Raw genomic sequence first — 18,585 nt, forward strand, 5'->3', positions numbered from 1 at the left:
CTTTCTAGTGAGATCTACAGAAGAAGGGATGTTGTAAAGCTTTTATTTCTGCCTTTGGGAGAACAGAAAAGATCAGAGTAGTCATCTGGGAGCTGTTTTCAAAGTTTCCAAGTTTGTGAGAAGAAACCCTTAGATGGTCTGTCCCGTCAGGTCATCTAATTGACCCATACTACCTTCGTTTTGTCTGAGTACTAAGAACTGAACTACTGTAGCCTCCTACTTGGCTGTCTTGATGAGCTGTGCTATACTAGTGCAAACTGCTGAGTTTTCTCACTGTTCTAATCAGTAGGATAGCATTTAGATCCTAAACATTACAGGCACCTAATTAACACAGCAATGGTACCTTTGGTAATTCCTACTGCACTTTAGATTAGGTAAATATGATTCTTCTTGCTTCTTATTTTTAAACCAATCACACATTACTCATCTTTTATTTTTCCTCAGAAACGGATTGAGGAGACAAATGAACAACAGAACAGTGTCTTGGATATTTTGAGCTCTGCCCGATCTTCCTTGACTCAAGCTAACAGTATGCTGGGATTATTGCAGAAAAGCAAAGAGGTATAGTTAACCTGTTTAGGTTACGATTGAAAAAAAAATGATACTTTGCTGTCATTGTTATGGTAGCATAGCTCAGTGGCTAGGATGTGAGGCTCATTTGAACTTCACAAAAAAGGAAGGATCTCAGCCCATCGTGGGTCCAAGAGGAGCCTGCCTGGACAAGTTTCTGGAAAAGCACCTCGTTGAGGGTTGTTACATATCTGAGGAACTCTCAGCTGCAGGTATCTGAAGCTTGGGACAATATCTGTGAGAAATACTGTGACTGTGCTACTCTTGTATTTCTTTCTAGGCAATTACTTTTCTCCCCTGTCAGAGAAAGAATAGTTGGCTAGAGACACCTTTGTTCGGACTTAGTATGGCAGTTTTTGTGCTTCTGTATCCATTATGTAAAAACAGAGTGTAACGGCTAACAATTGTTTCCAACAAACTCTGAAGTTGGAAAGGGTTATTTTTCCCCTTGGTTTCGTCAGGTGTGAGGTATATGTAACACTGAAGATGACAAGGACAAAATCAAACATGTATGAATACATATAAAATTTTTCTCTATGAACCCGTAGGAGTATGAAACCCTGGCTGCTCAGCTTGATGGAGCAAGGAAGGATATGAATGAAAAGCTGACAAATCACTCCTTATCAGCAAGCAAAGAACCTTTGGTGGTGAGAGCTGAGGAACATGCCAAATCTTTACAAGACTTGGCAAAACAACTGGAAGAGTACGTTACTGTTTCTGTAAATGAGCACTTTTTATACATAATGTCCACAGTTGCAAAGATCTGTCTGTCCTCTTACTTCTATGACCATTTGTAAAGTTAGAAAAAAAAAATCACTTTGTCTTTTTCTGCTTCTTCATGATGTACAGATGTTGTCTTCTCTTTTTTTTCCCCCAAGCCAGGTCTTCCTGTATTTTTCCTGATTTTTTTTTTTTTTCTCCAGCCCTGGGATCACCCAGTATTATATTACTGTACTAGCATTTTTTTTAACTTTTTATAATCAAGAGAGTCCTAATGTAGAGAGCAGGTAGATATTTAGAATATATTTTTGTAGTGTTTTTTCCAGTATTCATACTCAGTGATACCTTTTGATGTCAAAGTTAAATTCCGAAATACTTAATGCGGCTGGAAACTTCTTGGTAAAAAACACTTTCGTTAATTTTCTATTAATTTTCAGTTTATCTTTTTCAGTTAAGAAGACAGTGTTGTCACAAACAGAAGGCAGCTAATATTGGGCAGTTGCATAGCTCACAGGGCGTGGGTATAAGAGATTTTGTCTATTTCTGATTCCAGAGCTACTGCACCAGTTCTTGGGCAAAAGCAGAAGTGGTCTTGTATTTGCTCCATCATGTATGCCATCTACCACTTCTGCAGAACACTGGAGCAGGCATAGGTTATCTGGAACTGCAGTTCTCTGAATTCCTCTGAACTAAACTATATTTGGGGGGCTGTGGTGGAGGTGGATTATTGTCCTTGTGCCTTGGGGAATTCTTGCTATCTGAATCAGTTAAAGACTGCTTGGAGGTCCACAGTTGTATTTTTCCTGGTACCTGAACTCATCCCAACTTCTGACGAATATTTCTTATTGATCATCCTCTATTTTGAAATCAAAGTAAAAAAAAAATTCTATATAGGCATTAATTAGAAAAAAAGGAGTTCAGGTCTATTCAGAATGCTTCTAATAGTCCACAGTCTTTGCAGAATGCTGCATTTTTCACCCTGTTTCCTACAGAATAAAGAACAATGCCAGGAAGGATGAGTTGGTAGGCTGTGCTGTGGAAGCTTCTACTGCCTATGACAATATTATTAATGCCATCAAAGCAGCAGAAGAAGCAGCCAATAAAGCTGGGACCGCAGCTGACTCAGCTTTGTCAGTAAGTACCCATACGCAGCCAAATAATGGTACAGCTAGGTATATGTGTTTTTACTATCAGAGAGGCACCAGAATCAAAAAGCTCTGTGTCTTGGCATGTGGTATTTGTCTGTGGCCTTTGTATAAGGAAGCTGCTATTCTTCTTGTTCATGTGTTAGTCTTATTTCAGCACTAAACAGGCTGGTTACTGCCTTTCTGATGAGGCTGTCCATCTGAATGCTTCTTGTTCATTTCAGTGAAAAATGAAGAGATATGCATGAGGCATCACCGGGGGTGATTTCAGCTATTCTCTTTTACTTTCTACTAGTAATGCCCATGAGCTCTTCAGCAGAGCAGCATCTAAGAGCTATGTGCTAGTAATTTCTGCCTAATGTCCAAAAACATATCAAAAGTTTGCTAAAGACCAAGACTGCATCACACTTTAATCTTAATAATTGTTGTTTAAGTGTTGCTTTTTGCATGAAGTCTTGCCCTAGCTGATTTTTAAACTGGATTGGGCTATCCCTTTTAGTCTTTAAATTTTAGTATTAAAACAATCTTAAAGTAATGTTAAAGCAATCTTACAATACTGTGCTTCTATTACCAGACTGTGAAGAGAGAAGACCTGTCAGGAAAAGCTGCAAAGTTAAAAGCTGAGAGCAGTGCACTGTTGAATCAAGCACAGGAGACTGAAGGGAAATTAAAAGGTACCGAGAAAGAAAGTGATTGTAGAAGCTTTCATTGAACCACAAATCTTCACAGTTCAGCAAAGCTCTTTAGCACATATTTAGTAGGGAGAGGTTAGTTCCATTACCATGGGACATCTTGTGATGGTTATTTTCAATAGGAAAAAGGTGAGAGAGTGGATTTCTTGCCTCTGCTGTGTAATACACCTTTGCAGTACACCTGTCCAACAAATCTTTATCCTTGCACTTGTTTTACAGTGGATTCAAACCTCATCAGTAACATGAGCACTGTAACAGTGCAGACTAGTGCTGCCACACCACCCATCCAACAGATCGGTGGTATTTCTGTATAAAATTCATAGAGGATATTCACTGTTTTGCAGCTATTGGTCCAAACCTTGAAGACATGAAGCAAAGACTTGGTGTTGCTGACGGAAAGAAGAATACACTACAAATTGATCTCATCGCTCTTCAGAATGATCTCAATGGGATAAACAGAGGTCAGTTACTTGCTCATCGCTTCTGTTTTGCTTCTTTCACCTGTTACTATAAGAATCTGCACATGCATTTGTGTGTTTCAGATGACATCGGCAACATCATCACTAGTGCAAAGGACATGGTAAAAAGTGCCAAGGATGTCACAACTAATGTATTGAGTGAACTGCTCCCAATTAAAACAGATGTGGAAAAAATCAAGACTACCTATGGAAGCACACAGAGTGCTGGCTTCAATAAAGCTCTGACAGAGGCAAACAATTCAGGTAAGTGTTCTGTTTTCTATTGCAGGTGCTTGCTTCTTCAATACCTGCCAAGTCACTGCTAGGTGAATGTGGTCATTTTGCAGAAGGAATTTTATTCATCTAGAAGCTAGGCATCTAGCCTAAGCTAGTATTCTGAGCTCTTTTTACTGCCAGTTGAAAGGGACAGGAACTGCAGAAAGTGATTCAGGCTATCCTGTAGTATGTGCGAAAAAGTACCGTGACTGATGAAAGAAGACTTGAAGGACAGTAATTACTGGTGTGCACCAGTGGTCAATACTGGTTCCGATGCTGTTTAACATCTTCATTAATGATCTAGATGATGGGATAGAATGTGCCCTCAGCAATTTTGCTGACGACACAAAACTGGGCAGAGTGGCTGTTATGCCAGAAGGATTGTCCTGCCATCCAGAGGGATGACAACAGTCTAGAGAAATGGGCTGACAGGAACTTCATGAAGTTTGACAAGGGGAAGTGCAAAGTCCTGCACCAGGGGAGGATCAACCCCAAGCACCAGGACATGCTGGGGGCCACCCAGCTGGAATGCAGCTCTGCAGAAAAGGACCTGGGGTCCTGGTGGATGCCAAGTTGAGCATGAGCCAGCAGCATGCCTGTGCAGCAAAGAAGGCCAGTGGTAACCTGGGCTGCATTAGGCAGAGCATTGCCAGCAGGAGGGAGGTGGTGATCCTTCCCCTCTGCTCAGCCCTGGTGAGGCCACCCCTGGAGTGCTGGGTCCAGTTCTGGGCTCCTTGTTACAAGAGAGACCTGGACATACTGGAGAGAGTCCAGTGAAGGGCCATGAAAATGATAATGGGTCTGGAGCATATCTCCTATGCGGAAGGGCTGAGAGAGCTGGGACTGTTCAGTCTGGAGAACAGAAAGCCGGGGGCGGGGGGTGCGTCATCAATATCTATAAATACCTGTAGGGAGGGTGCCAAGAAGATGGAGCCAAGCTCTTTTCAGTGGTGCCTGGTGCACAGTGCTAGGAGAAGAGGCAGTGGGCACAAACTGAAATACAGGAGGTTCAGTCTGAACATCAGTAAACACTTCTTTACTCTGCTCTTTAATATAAGTTGGGATTCTCATAGTATCTTCTTACTCTTGAAATAAACCTAGTCAAACACTGCAAGGCTCACTATTGAATTCTGAGGACTATCAACACTGACGCAAGAATGTAAGATACATCTCAGTAGGTCAAGCCAACAGTCTGTCTACTCCAGTATTCACTCTCTAACAGTGGCAGAAGGAGATGCTATTCAGGGAACACACATAAGCCTGACCCTTTTCTTCTGTCTGTTATTCTTTTCCTCTCCTAGCATCCACAGTCACTGGATAATAAGGCTAGAGGGCACATCCTTGTCTGTTCTATTTAGTGGTTTTTGGTTTTTTTTGGTGTTGGCATTTGTTTGGTTTGGTTAGATTTTTTTTTTTTGGTAGACCTGAATTTATTTAATATGTTTTTGGAAATACTGATTCTGTCCGCTTCCACAAATACCCTTGGTCACAAATTCTCTGAGTACATAACCTCTGTATAAACTGCTGGCTTCCGTTCCCTCATATAGTGGACTAATGAAAACAGTTCTGTCATCACACTACTGCTTTTTCGATAATGGTGTAGTCATATCTCATACATCTGCATGTTTTTCTCCCCCATTCTACCTTCAATAATGTTTTTTTTTCGTTACAGTTAAAAAATTGACAAACCAGCTTCCAGATCTGTTCAGCAAGATTGAGAGCATCAACCAACAGCTAATGCCAATAAGCAACATCTCTGAGAACGTCAACCGCATAAGAGAACTGATTCAGCAGGCAAGAGATGCTGCAAATAAGGTCTGTCCTGACCAATCATACTTGACCGTAGTGATTTGGACACACAGCAGTGTTTCTGTTCCTCTTTCTCTTTATAAATAATTGTGTTAAAATATGAAAGACCAGATATAAATTTAATTCAAAAGCACCACCCAGCACTTAAAGTAACTGTGATTATGGGAAGCATAATTCATACATAAGAACGGGTGGATACAGTAGCATCCAGCTCCATCCTTCTCCTGTAGTGCTTTTTTCCAGGTCACCTTTCACATCTTATTTGTTCAATAGCCTTTACACTTCCAAGTAACATTGTGGTGACTTTGGCGGTAGAGGCAGAGTCAGTTCTGCAGCTTAGAGGCAGAGATCTCCACTCAGTGGAACACTGGCACTTCAAAAAAAAATAAAAATAAAAAAAAAATGTTGTGCAGCCCTGGGCTTTTGTGTCTCCATCAGCTACTAACATCTTATTAGAATGCTCTTTCTCCATTTAAGGAACTGCTGTAGTTGTAGTAGTAGTATCAAGGGGATAATATGGTCTCGGTTGGCAGTAGATGCATCCCTGAGGTGATCCCAACTAGCATACAGTCCTTACAATGAATAAGAAGAATTTGTGACCATGGTGTAAATAGCAGGAATAGGATATGCCTTTATTAGTAGTAGAGGTGCATTATAATTTCCAACAGTCAAGTCCAGCTAACTGAAGCATCAAGATATATATGTAGACATCTGAATAATTCATAAGCCTGCTCTTTACAGCTGCAGAGCACATCCTTCCTATTACATGTAGTGAAGGTAACAATTACTTGAAAGAGGTGAAGTAAAGTTTGATTAATTAATGTCTGGAATAAAAAAGTGCTGTGTTAAGTCATAAGCGTTGACAATACAGAATACAGTATCATGCATTCTGTTTCCTAGTTATATTGTTTGGTAGGATCAGAGTCCACATCTGCAGTAACTGATGGCTGCAACATGACCAGGTTGTGTGTTTAATTTCTAAGAAATCTACTAGACAATGAAACAAGTAGTAGCAACAAACACTTTTTAAGTGGTGAATTTTGTTTTTCTTAATAGGTTGCTATTCCTATGAGGTTCAATGGCAGCTCCGGTGTAGAGGTTCGACCTCCAAGCAACCTTGAAGATTTGAAAGCCTATACTTCACTTTCTTTCTTCCTCCAAAGACCTAAGAAAAGATCAGACATCCCTCAGAGGGCATCAAATAAGTTTGTCCTGTACCTGGGTAATAAAGATGTAGGTATATTTTGAGATTTAATCTGATTTTTAGAACTGGTGACATGCTTTGAGAAACAGATGGGAGAGGATTTATTTTGACTGAAGTTTATAGCTACTGATAGCCCCCTTTGTTTTTTTTTAATTGCCATTATGTGATGGAATAAGTGTTTTGTGAAATATAGACTGACTGCTTTGCCCTTTGATATTTTGCTGTTTTGCTCCTTTAGAATTTATTTCTGAGTCATGGATATCATCATACAGTCCTGTCAAAACTGTCAGTTTCTGCAGCAGTCAGCACAAACTTGGCCATACTCCTGCTTCAGATCTTTGACTCTTATCATAATATTAGTAACTGTGAGTTTCTCTGTTAGTTTAAAAAGTGATTGATTCAGCCATTAATTTCTTTCTCTTCTGAATATGCAGAGTAATACAGAGCTGCTTCTGCGTTCATGCTTGCTCAAGCACCATCATTTAAAAATTTTCCTGCATGAGATTCCTAACTACATATTTTTGAGTCTTGTTATCTGACAGCAGCTGTATCTGTAGTGGGTCCCATGCGTACATAGAAAGCTGTTTTAAAGTAGTTACGCTAAACTGGCTTTCACCTTTTTATCCCCTGAATGCCTGGTCAGGATACCTGTTGACAGCTTCCAGTCACCTCGGTACAAACTGAATATTGACTGAGTGTTGTTCCTAACATCTTTTCTACTTCACAAGTGTTGTGTCTAAATTTTTAGTAAATGCATCATATTTTCATGGCTTTAGCTGGAAGATATTACAACACTGGAAAGTATTTTAACTATTAATGTTATAAACATAAAAAGTCATGCGTGACTCTTCAGTTAATTTATAACTATACTTACTGAATCAGTGCAACATATATGACTACAATTAGAATAGAATAGAATAGAATAGAAGGGACCTACAAAGGTCACCAAGTCTACCTGCCTGACCGCTTGAGGGCTAAACAAAAGTTAAAACGTATTATTAAAGGCATTATCCAAATGCCTCTTGAACACCGACAGGCACAGAGCATCAATCACCTTTCTAGGAAGCCTGTTCCAGTGTTTGAGCATCCTCACAGTAAAGAAATTTTTCCTGAAGTCTGGTGTGAACCTTCCCTAGCACAGCTTTGTGGACTCCCACATGTCCTATCATTGGTTACCAGTGAGAAGAGATCAGCACGTCTTTGTCCATTTCCCCTCCTTGGGAAGTTGTAGAGAGTGATGAGGTCACCTGCTAGCCTCTTTTTCTCCAAACTATTTATTATTCCCAGAAACAGAACTGATAAACTCAATAACAATTCTCATCACTAGGTAGGTGAATGGCTTGTGACTCATTCACGGTATGATGACGTCCCTGAGGAAGTGCGGCTGTATTGTACCTTCGTTAACATTAATCGTTTATTTATGCTTTGCTGTTCTTAGGCTTCCAAGGACTATATTGGTATGGCTGTAAAAAATGGTCACCTTACTTGTGTCTATAACCTGGGAGACTATGAAGCAGAAATAGCTGTGCAGCCATTGGTGATTGAAAGCAACACTGAGGAAGCCATCATGGATCAAGTTAAGCTTGAAAGGTATAAGACCCACAGCACACAACAATCTTTTCCCAGATCTGCAAAGATTATCTTTTTATTAGTGTGATATGATATTTTGTCTGTCTGTTATGGTTTCAGGATCTACCAGTACGTAAAGCTGAATTACATCAAAGCAGCAACATCAACTTCTCCAGAGTTTGAAAGTCCTTTGACTATGAGCAGTGAAGGCATAGACACTCTCCTAGATCTTGATCCCAGCAGTGTTGTCTTTTATGTTGGAGGATACCCACCAGATTTTAGGGTACAAAGAGTCACTTATTCTTTTAAAGAGATTTCCATATTAATCATTCTGTTGTCCTTACAAATAAAAGTTGGAAATAGTAGTCTTTCTAAGGCTGTATAAAAGTTTATCCATGCTAGCAGGAATAAACTGAACGCAAGGAAATGCTTCTTCCTACAGAAGCTGCCTGGCTTGCAGTATGCTAGAGCTCAAAGCAGAGAATATGATGTTTTTTTTTTTCATCTGCCAAGGATGCCATGAAATCTGTCTAACTCTGCTAAGTACTATTCCCAATCCACCTCTATGATTCTGCTTTAAATTGTGCTTCATTACTCCTGGGGTGTTATTAGGTGGCTTAGATATTATATCCAAAGATGTAATAATTCTTTGACATTAGAATATCACATTCTGCGTTTTACTGATATTTGGAATAGATCCTAGCCGTTACATGTCAATGTAAAATTTTGTCAGCTGGTGTTGACAGGATGTTTTTTAATGACACTATTTTGCAGCCTCCACGTAGTCTGGACTATCCTCATTATGAAGGCTGCATTGAATTAGACAACCTAAATGAAAATATTATCAGCCTTTACAACTTTAAGAGGACATTTAATCTCAATACCACTGAAGTGCAACCCTGCAGAAGGTATGATATAGACTCAGAGTGATTCATGGTTCTGTGATTTTATCGTTATATTTTTTTTGCCTCTTCACAACAAGAAGAATAAGCTCTGTAGCTAAACCAGTGATTTTTTTTTTTCTTCTAAATCTTGGTCACTAATACACATTCTAGAGAAAATTGTCAGTGTTGGCGTAATTGACATCTGTAGCAATCTCAGTCCACTGGCCAACAATTTAAATGTTACAAGGTCTTACAGGGTCTTGCACCTGGGTTGGGGCAATTCCAAGCACAAATACAGGCGGGGTGGAGAATGGATTGAGAGCAGCTCTAGGGAGAAGGACTTGGGGGTGTTGGTTGACAAGAAGCTCACCATGAGCCAGCAATGTGTGCTTGCAGCCCAGGAAGCCAACTGTATCCTGGGCTGCATCAAAAGAAACATTGCCAGCAGGTTGAGGAAAGTGATTCTCCTCCTCTGCTCTGCTCTTCTGAGACCCTACCTGGAGCACTGCATTCAGCTCTGGGGCCCCCAGTTCAAGAAAGACATAAACCTATTAGAACAAGTCCAGAGAAAGGCCACAAGGATGATCAAAGGGCTGGAGTACCTCTCCTATGGAGACAGGCTGAGGGAGTTGGGGTGGTTCTGTTTGGAGAAGAGAGAGCTCCAGGGACACCTGAGAGTGGTCTTCCAGTACTCAAAGAGGGCCTACAGGAAAGCTGGGGAGGGACTCTTTGTCAGGGAGTGTAATGATAGACAAGAAGGAATGGCTTTAAATTAAAGGAGGGTAGATTTAGATTAGACATTAGGAAGTATCTTTACTCTGAGGGTGGTGAGGCACTGAAACAGACTGCCCAGAGAAGCTGTGGATGCCCCATCCCTGGAGGTGTTCAAGGCCAGGCTGGATGGGGCTTTGGGCCACCTGGGCTGGTGGGAGGTGTCCCTGCCTATGGCAGGGTGGTTGGATTTAGGTGAACTTTAAGGTCCTTTCCTACCCAAATCATTCTATGATTAATACCCAGACACAATCATTGGGCTAATGAATACATCTCCTCTATAGGAGAAATATTAAATTAAGTGCAGAAAATCAACCACTAATTATTTAAAATCAGTCTTTTCCTCTCTGGAGACCATATACAAAACCAATAGAAGCCAGTGAAAGGTTTATTTTTTACTTGGGTTAGATCAGAATTTGACACTGTCAGTGGCCCTGTACTAAACACCTTAACTTAATCTTTCTTAAAACATGAATGATAGTAAGTCCATATGGTAGTAGTTTTTATTCTCGTATATTCATACCTGTGACATTGAATTATTACAGATACAAGGAAGAGTCTGACCAAAACTACTTTGAAGGCACTGGTTATGCCAGTGTCACATATAAAGAAACAAATGCAAATGTGTCAATACGTTACGAGCAGACAATTCAGACTACTTCAGATGAAGGCATAATATTTTTTGCAGCAAATGAGGTAATTCTTGGAATGCTTCTGCCTGTTTAAGGGTCCCAGAAATTTTTTAAGAACTTCAGTCACTCGGAAACATATTAGATTTATAATGTAATGTAATAACTGCAGTGAAATTTCTTAAAACTGTTGGTTTTGTCCATATAGCAGATGAGTAGATTCATCTGTGTGTTTAATGGCTGCTGAATACTCACTCTGACTGAAAATCGTTAAGTAGTTCCTCCGTTAGTCAATGCAAAGGATTTGGGGTTGCGGGGTGCAGGGAGAGTGTCATTTGAATCAAACCAGTTTTGAAGTACTGAAATCCTCCAAAAGTGGAAGTGCATTTTTCTCAAATCTAGAGTAAGGCAGAATTTAGAAAGTGACGTAGTGACTTACACCATGGTGACTTAAACCTGTAAAAGCTGCTCAGAACAGCAGTGATACTGCTTATCTATTAATATTATAAGAATATTTGAGATCACTATGACATTGTCTTGTAATTTCTCAGTGCTGTAAAGAGTCAGTAAACATCTTGAAATGAGAATAAGTCCTTCAGAGATTTGAGGAATATATCTTGAGCTGATACTAGGTCTGTTTATAAGAGCTTTTAATTACAGTTATTCTTATAAGTTTTAGTCTGCTTTGTTTTATCTTTTTCCTTGGCATAATACTGGAACAACTAGATAGGTTGATTAAAATAATTCACATGACACTGAAATATATGTGAAATGTTGGTCAATTTGTGTGTTTTTTATTCTTACCACAGGATCAGTTCATCAGTGTGCTCATTAAAGATGGCCATCTAGTTTTTAGATACAAAATTGACTCTGAGCCTCCAAAACAAATAGAACGCAATGCAACTTTAAATGATGGAACATATAAACAAGTAAGTAATTTTAAACAATTAAGTGATCATTATTTGTAGAAATACACGTTAGCTGAAACTAAACATCCTGCTAGCTTCTAACTAAACATCTACTTAGCAGTCATCCAGATGTCATTAAAACCTTTGATATTGATTCATTGTCCCTTTTCCCCTCCCTGAATTTCCGTTTAAATAGTGTAGGTAGCAGTGACTGCTGGAAAAAGTCCTTATGCTGTACTGGGTCAAGTCACCTCCAGTCAGCTGACTGACCTAGTCTTTGTAGGAGGCAGCAGCTCCTGAATCTTCAACTGCAAATAGAAGGCAATGTTTGAATGTTAGGTGAAGTGTATTTCTAGGACAATCTTCCTAAGAAAAATAAAACCTCACCTTGTATTTGAATAGAAAAGCATTTTCCTTAGGCATTGGCTTTGGCTAAGTGCCTAAATTTTTAAAGTACCTTTGAACTACTACTGTTACTATGAATTTAAAGCACTAGTACACAGGAGGAGGAAAAACAATTCTGTGTCCTGCTCTCTCAGTGTAATCTGCTAAATCTTGCTCTGAGTGTAATGTGCTTAATAATTTTTGTTTCTATTAAGCAAAGTAATTCTCATTATTCACATATTTCAGATTAGCATGTTGCTTGTCCGAAGCAAGAATATGGTTTACATCAGCTATGATATTAAAGCCAACATAAAAGCCTTCAGTTTCACTAAGTACTATCTAGGCGGAATTCCATCTTCTCTGCGGAAACAGTGAGTAGCTATAAAAAAGACTGTAATATAATAGGCTTTGTATGGTAACCCCATCTAAATTCTTTCCTTAGGCAATTTCTTTCACTCTGTATTGTGTATCTTACACAATATGCAAAGAGACAGTGTATAATATATGATTGTAATCTGTGATTTTTGGCTAATGGTGGGTTCTTCATTTGAGTGTGCCCTTAAGAACAGGTTTGATCAGCATGAAGTATGTTTGTGCAATAAAGGTTGCTCTTGTGTTTTTTTTTTTCTATATATTATATTGTCAACATTTACTGGCTATTATAGTGGTGTGTGCTTTGAAATATCAGACTACCAAACTCTTTTTCCTTCCGTTCCCTGAAACCAGATTTAATATAACCACACCTCCATTCCGGGGCTGCATGAAGAATGTGAAAAACCCTAAGACTGCATCTTTTGTTTTTGATGAGACTGTTGGTGTCAGCAAGAAATGTTCAGATGACTGGAAGGTAACTAAGAGTGGTATTTTAAAACGTTTGCTAGAGTTCATAGATTCTATTTTGTCTGTAAAACCTGGATGTTACATTTTTCTTAGGTCAAAAATTAGGTTTGGTTACATGTGATGATAATGAAAGAAGCTGAGTTTAGTATGAAGATGAAAGAAAGGAGGCTCCACCCCTACTGCGATAATTTGCTCCAGCATGTAGTCCACCCTCTTAATTAACACAGGGTACAATTAAGAATTCATATTTACCATGTAGATTTGTTGACTTCCAGTTGCTGTTGTTAATTAGGCCAGAATATTTAATACTACTCAGGATCTTTCTTCTTGTCGAGGTGCTTATGCTTCATGATTAAATCACCTCTCAACTGTTTCTCAAAGTGAAAACTTTCAAAACCATCCTGCAAACAGTAGAGACGAACAATGCGTTATGCTCAGCAGGCCTCATCTCCCTGTAGAGCTTCTCGCATCAGAGTTAGTTAATGCTAATGAAACCAATTCAGTCAGTCTGTTCTGTACTGAAATTTTGTACGTGCAGTTTTCTGTATGTTTGGTTTGGACTGGAGTTGGTCGCAATTACGTTGAGTAGGGCAGTTATTGGTCCATACTGTCATTTCTTCAAATTAGAAGGAAAATCACTGAAAGTATTATCATCTCTTTCAGCTCATCAGATCTGCATCTTTCTCCAAGAAGGGCACGCTGAGCCTGAGCGCGGAGGGTTTCCCATTTCCCCAAGATTTCCAAGTTGGCTTTGGCTTTCGCACAATGGCATCAACTGGAACACTCTTAAATTACAATCTAAGGGTATGAAACATGTTCAACTTACAATATGTAATTGTTTTTATTTCTTGATTAGAATGTTTGTCTGTGACTTTGTCAGTTTGGCATCACAAACAAGTCTCACATAGATGCCTGTATTTTAAGGCAAGAAACAGCTACTATAATCATCTTTAGAGCATGCCATCTTGCATGTCATAGGCCAGAGAAACTCATCCTGGCATTTCTTCACTCAACCAACAATTAGTTTCATGAGAAACTGATCTTTAACCTTGAGCATTCTGCAGAGTAGCTTATGCACCACATCACCACCGTCCCAGTAAGATAACTGTTGCCTAATACTGTTGTCTGGGGAAAATTTCTGAGGAAAAACGGGCCCTCTAGATGACAGATAAATGCAGTTTTAGTCTCAGAAAATTTCCACAAGAGACCACAGGGAACTGTATTAATGGCAATAACACAGGGAGAACTAAAGGCACCTGCATTAAGGCTCATATTGTGCAATTCTTTTTTAGCCTGATATTCTTACCATCTTTCTGAGTCCTGGCTTTGTATTTGCAAAGATGGGAGAGAAGGAGCTCTCTCTAAACAAGACATATGAAGATGGGTTAATGCATTATGTGACAGTAATAAGAAGAGCCAACAGGTGAGTTCAGTCTTTCATCTGATTCTTTTATGTTGTGCTTGGCAAAAGCTTAAAAATTTGTGTAACTTGTTCTTTGGGTACGCAGATATCCTCTGTGCTAGCAGAGGATACTGAAATAATAAAGTAAAAGGAGATTTTTGGTCTATGGGAAATGTATGTCAGTACCTGTAATGTTTCACCTGTACATCACTATGCATATCTCACACACTGTGTGAGTCTTGTCTATTTGTCACGCTGTGGGTATGGAGTTCTTCCCCTTCCCATAGCCTTTATGTATGTCACTAAGTTATAAATCTATCTAAGATAAGTGGTTAAGGATTCAGAGAAGAAGCTAATATCGCGTCTGTTTTTTTCAATAGTGATCTGTTATGTAGATATCAGAAAGAACAATTTACCAGAAAACTCCTAAATCCTATTGATTTCTGGGCAACACATAAAATGAAATAAATGCTAATTAAAGAGGAAAGTTTTGAATGATTGTCTATAACTTTGGGTAATTATAACTTTTAATCTTATCTGTACTAACTGTTGCTAATGTGTTAAGTGCACTATTTTGACACAACAGATGCAATCCTGTCCCATAGCTGTCAATAACATATTTTTATGAATTTCAGTTGGATCGGGATTTCACTGTAGAACTGAATAGCTAGAGGCAACACTTACTCAATACCTACCACTGAAAAGCAGAGTTAATTTCACAGAAGTGGAATTCAGCATAAGCACATACCTAAAAAATGCTAAGAGTAAGCTAACGAAGCTGTAGTGTAATTACAAGCTAATGAAAAAACACAGCTGTCAAATGTTTCTTTTTTTAATAATATATTTCATTCAAATTCATAAATGTATTTCTTTAGATTTCATGCTCATTTTTCTCACCTTGTTTCAGAGTAAGTCTACTGGTTGATGATAAGCCTGCATCAATATTAGTTGACTCTTCAAGATCACAGATATCAATGCAGCCTATAATATTTGGTGGAGATGATTTTGAAGGATGCATCTCAAACATCTTTATAGAAAGGTATTTGGCCTAGATGGATTTTAGTTTCATGCATTTTAGCCTGTTATCCTTCTTTAATCACATTAAAAATGATTTTTCCTTAATTGCTTTTTTTTCTACGTGTAAAACCTTCATGAATGCATAACTTTCCTGCTCCAAAATATTCTTTTATCCAGACGGATTACATATGGTATCAAGTTGCAATTAAATCTGTTGTTCAGATGTAATGGAATTTTAGTCTGAATCATACCCATTTAGTAGTCTCTTAATCAAAGAATAAACTCAACATAGTGAATTGGAAGTGTCCCAACAAGGCATCCAAAAAAATCTGCTAGATTGTATCATTATAGCTTAAACAGGGTGCCTGGTAGTGAAGTGAGCAAAGCTTGCTGGCAGAACCAAACCAGTTACACAAGCAAATGAGAGTATGTATATAAAAATCAGATGTCTGATTTATGTTTCTCTTTTTCACTTGTGTTTTTCAGTATTAGAGATACCTTACAGGCAAAATTTAGGAGAGAAATGTGATGTAAAAATGTTCTTTAAGAAAAGCATTCCTTCAGTCACAAGTGATCTACCACTGTGGCTTTGTTTTAGCTAAGTTTTGATTAATATTTATACAAGTATAGAGTTTACAGGAAAAAAAAGGCATATTTTGATTATACACTATTTTAAAAGAATATAAGACAATGAAGTAACCTGCATATTAACCTCCCCATCAGAAGCCAAATCTGGAGAATTGCTTTTATTACAACATAGATGGAGAGTTGATATTGTAGCTAGTTAAGTGAATGGAGAACTAGACTAAAACTGAAGTTCAATTTCTGCTCCCAACCCTACCACTCTTCTCATAGAAAACCATAGGCAGGGAGCTCCGTTGCTTTTTCTCAGTTGTGAAGTGTTTTGTAATTTACTCATTGAAGGTGCTCTGTGTGACCTACAGAATGATAGTATTACTTAATATTATTCTTTATACACAAAGGAAATTGGTGTTGACAGTCTTTCTGATAATTTGACTATAATCCCAGAACTGCATATTAAGTTGTGATGAGGTTTACTGCTTGACAGATCTGATTAGAATGCCGTACTTACGGGAGAGGTGAGTGATTGAGCTAACAGGACCTGATGTTTCCATTTTTTCTTGATCTGCCACTGGCTATGCATACATTAACCAGAAAAGTTTTGTAGCCTGATCCAGAAATTTTATTCAATCAAGGCTGCTGCCGCTTTTCCCCCTTTTTTCAATGGTATTTTTTTTTTTAACAGTAGAGCACAAAAGACTTTGTTTAGAAGAGATGAGAATAAAACATCTTTTTTTGTGGTTTGTGGGTTTGTTGTTTTTTTTTTTCTTTTTTCTTTCTTTTTTTTTCCAAAGCTAAAAGGAAAAGGCCAGAATCAGGACAAATGTGAATTTGCAGTGTTGAATGTAATACATTTTCCATCAAAAACTGAAAATTGGTACTTTAACATCAGATCACTGGGAAATCCATTTTGTACAGAACAGTTTTACAGTGCGTTGTTGATTGTGCTAGAGAAAAGGCATGCTGTGTCACAGCACTTACTGTTTTCTTCATTCTAGGACAGATCAGCTCCCCAAGGTTCAAAATCTTATTCGTCATACTGAAAAGAGTGGTGTATCCCTTGGAGCTTGCCACCAACATGAGAACCTTGAACCAATGCTGCTGAAAGAATTCAAAAATCCACTCAGGTTTAAGATGCTCAAGGTATGCCTATTTTTACTGTCATCTTCACTCCATATTGATGCATATTTGTCTGCATGGCCATGGTTTGTAGAACCAGGTGTAACTGTTTTACTGTCATCTCACATCTGAAGCATGTTCTTTCTGTGTTGAAGTTCCATGCTAAATGCATACCTGCTCCAGAATGACAACTACTTCTGTCCTTTAGAGAAGGGTGTTGACTGCCTCAGGTGGGAATTTTTAAACGTGTAGATTGAATTATTCTTTTACCTTCTGTAAAAGTTTCAATTCTATCTTACAGAATGAAAAATACGTTGATCATTTGACAGATTATAACGTGCAGCATGACCAGCAAAACCACACTTTATCAACTTGGTTAAATGCCAACAGTGAAGCGTATCTCCTTGGAAACACCCCCAACAGTTTTATATCCTACACGTTTTCTCCACCTTCGCCTACAGACAGGTAATACAAATGTAATCCTAATATTTGAATCTTCAAAGCTGATTGAATCTTTGGGTGCTAAAAGCTAGGATTTTTTTTTCCTGCTTATGCTTTTGGATACAACAGAAGAATGGTTCTAAATGTTCAGGATTTTTTTCCCTTTGTTAATATCTTCCCAAACTGCGTAGATTGACAGATGTGGTAGACAGCTACAGAGTATATTGATGACAACTGCTAAGCCTGAATACGTAAACCTTCATTTATGTTCAGAAATGCAGAAAATGCAGAACACTGGGGTTCCACCCAAACCCTATTCTGGATTTCACAAATTTGAGTTTCACTGCCATTTTTCTGGAGAACAGAAAGAATACAACATCTAACAAAAGAGACCTATGCATGAATATGCTTACTTTCCCCTACAGGTTACATTTTTCTGTAGATATACGGACTCGATCATCAAGAGGATTAATAATTTTCATGGAGGAAACGTCTGAGAATTCTTATATATCTCTCCACATTTCAAAAGGACATTTTGTCTTTACACTTAGTTCTGGAGGAAAACGATTCAAAATCAAAACCAGTACTAAATACAATGATGGGCAATGGCACACTGTAAGTATTATGGCACAGGAACCATGGTGAAACCATGGCAAGCATTCAGCACGCACGGCCTATTGAACTTTTAAGTTATTAGGCAGAGACAGGGAAGGAAAAAAATGAAATTGTTCCTTTTGGCCATCTGAAGTTAATTCATATGCTTGAAAGCTCATGTGGTTGACAGGTGTCTGTTATGAGAGAGCTTACAGAGACCGATAGTCCCAGCATGTTATTTTCAGTTTAAATATTTCAACAACACGGTGCTTAAGTTAAAGAAAAAAATACCACTAAGGGATCATTAAGATACAGAATAAAGGCAGTATTCTGATTTCTGTCACATGCACACAGAAAGCATGGAATTACTCCATTCACAGGCTGTAGCAAAGGTGGCCAGAATTTGGGTCCCTGACAGTCAGAATGGTTGGTGTGCGAGATGCTACTCGTTTTTAAACCATCTTGGTATTTGATGCAAGTATTTTATTTATCCACTTCCCTTGCTACTTTGGCTAGTTTCAGACCAGCCTGAAAAATACACTCTCACTTTAAGACTATACTGTATATGATT

The 18,585-nt window shown here is 38.5% G+C and overlaps 1 protein-coding gene across 2 annotated transcripts in view; it reads left to right on the plus strand.

Moving 5' to 3' along the window:
* The window catches only part of LAMA3 (laminin subunit alpha 3), a 114,616-nt gene that overhangs the window by 91,515 nt on the left and 4,516 nt on the right, over nucleotides 1–18,585 (plus strand). For both annotated transcript variants that reach the window (XM_040547864.1, XM_040547865.1), the window contains exons 51-71: nucleotides 445–561; nucleotides 1,119–1,273; nucleotides 2,283–2,424; nucleotides 3,010–3,109; nucleotides 3,472–3,588; nucleotides 3,670–3,849; nucleotides 5,534–5,676; nucleotides 6,727–6,903; nucleotides 8,313–8,464; nucleotides 8,564–8,726; nucleotides 9,218–9,351; nucleotides 10,644–10,794; nucleotides 11,537–11,656; nucleotides 12,266–12,390; nucleotides 12,746–12,866; nucleotides 13,523–13,663; nucleotides 14,152–14,282; nucleotides 15,169–15,300; nucleotides 16,859–17,003; nucleotides 17,281–17,444; nucleotides 17,846–18,035. In XM_040547864.1, coding sequence (XP_040403798.1) covers nucleotides 445–561; nucleotides 1,119–1,273; nucleotides 2,283–2,424; nucleotides 3,010–3,109; nucleotides 3,472–3,588; nucleotides 3,670–3,849; nucleotides 5,534–5,676; nucleotides 6,727–6,903; nucleotides 8,313–8,464; nucleotides 8,564–8,726; nucleotides 9,218–9,351; nucleotides 10,644–10,794; nucleotides 11,537–11,656; nucleotides 12,266–12,390; nucleotides 12,746–12,866; nucleotides 13,523–13,663; nucleotides 14,152–14,282; nucleotides 15,169–15,300; nucleotides 16,859–17,003; nucleotides 17,281–17,444; nucleotides 17,846–18,035 — 3,000 coding nt within the window. The remainder of the gene's footprint in view (nucleotides 1–444; nucleotides 562–1,118; nucleotides 1,274–2,282; nucleotides 2,425–3,009; nucleotides 3,110–3,471; nucleotides 3,589–3,669; nucleotides 3,850–5,533; nucleotides 5,677–6,726; nucleotides 6,904–8,312; nucleotides 8,465–8,563; nucleotides 8,727–9,217; nucleotides 9,352–10,643; nucleotides 10,795–11,536; nucleotides 11,657–12,265; nucleotides 12,391–12,745; nucleotides 12,867–13,522; nucleotides 13,664–14,151; nucleotides 14,283–15,168; nucleotides 15,301–16,858; nucleotides 17,004–17,280; nucleotides 17,445–17,845; nucleotides 18,036–18,585) is intronic.

The sequence above is a fragment of the Cygnus olor genome, chromosome 2 (genome assembly GCF_009769625.2).
Source record: "Cygnus olor isolate bCygOlo1 chromosome 2, bCygOlo1.pri.v2, whole genome shotgun sequence".
NCBI classification, from domain to species: Eukaryota; Metazoa; Chordata; class Aves; order Anseriformes; family Anatidae; genus Cygnus; species Cygnus olor.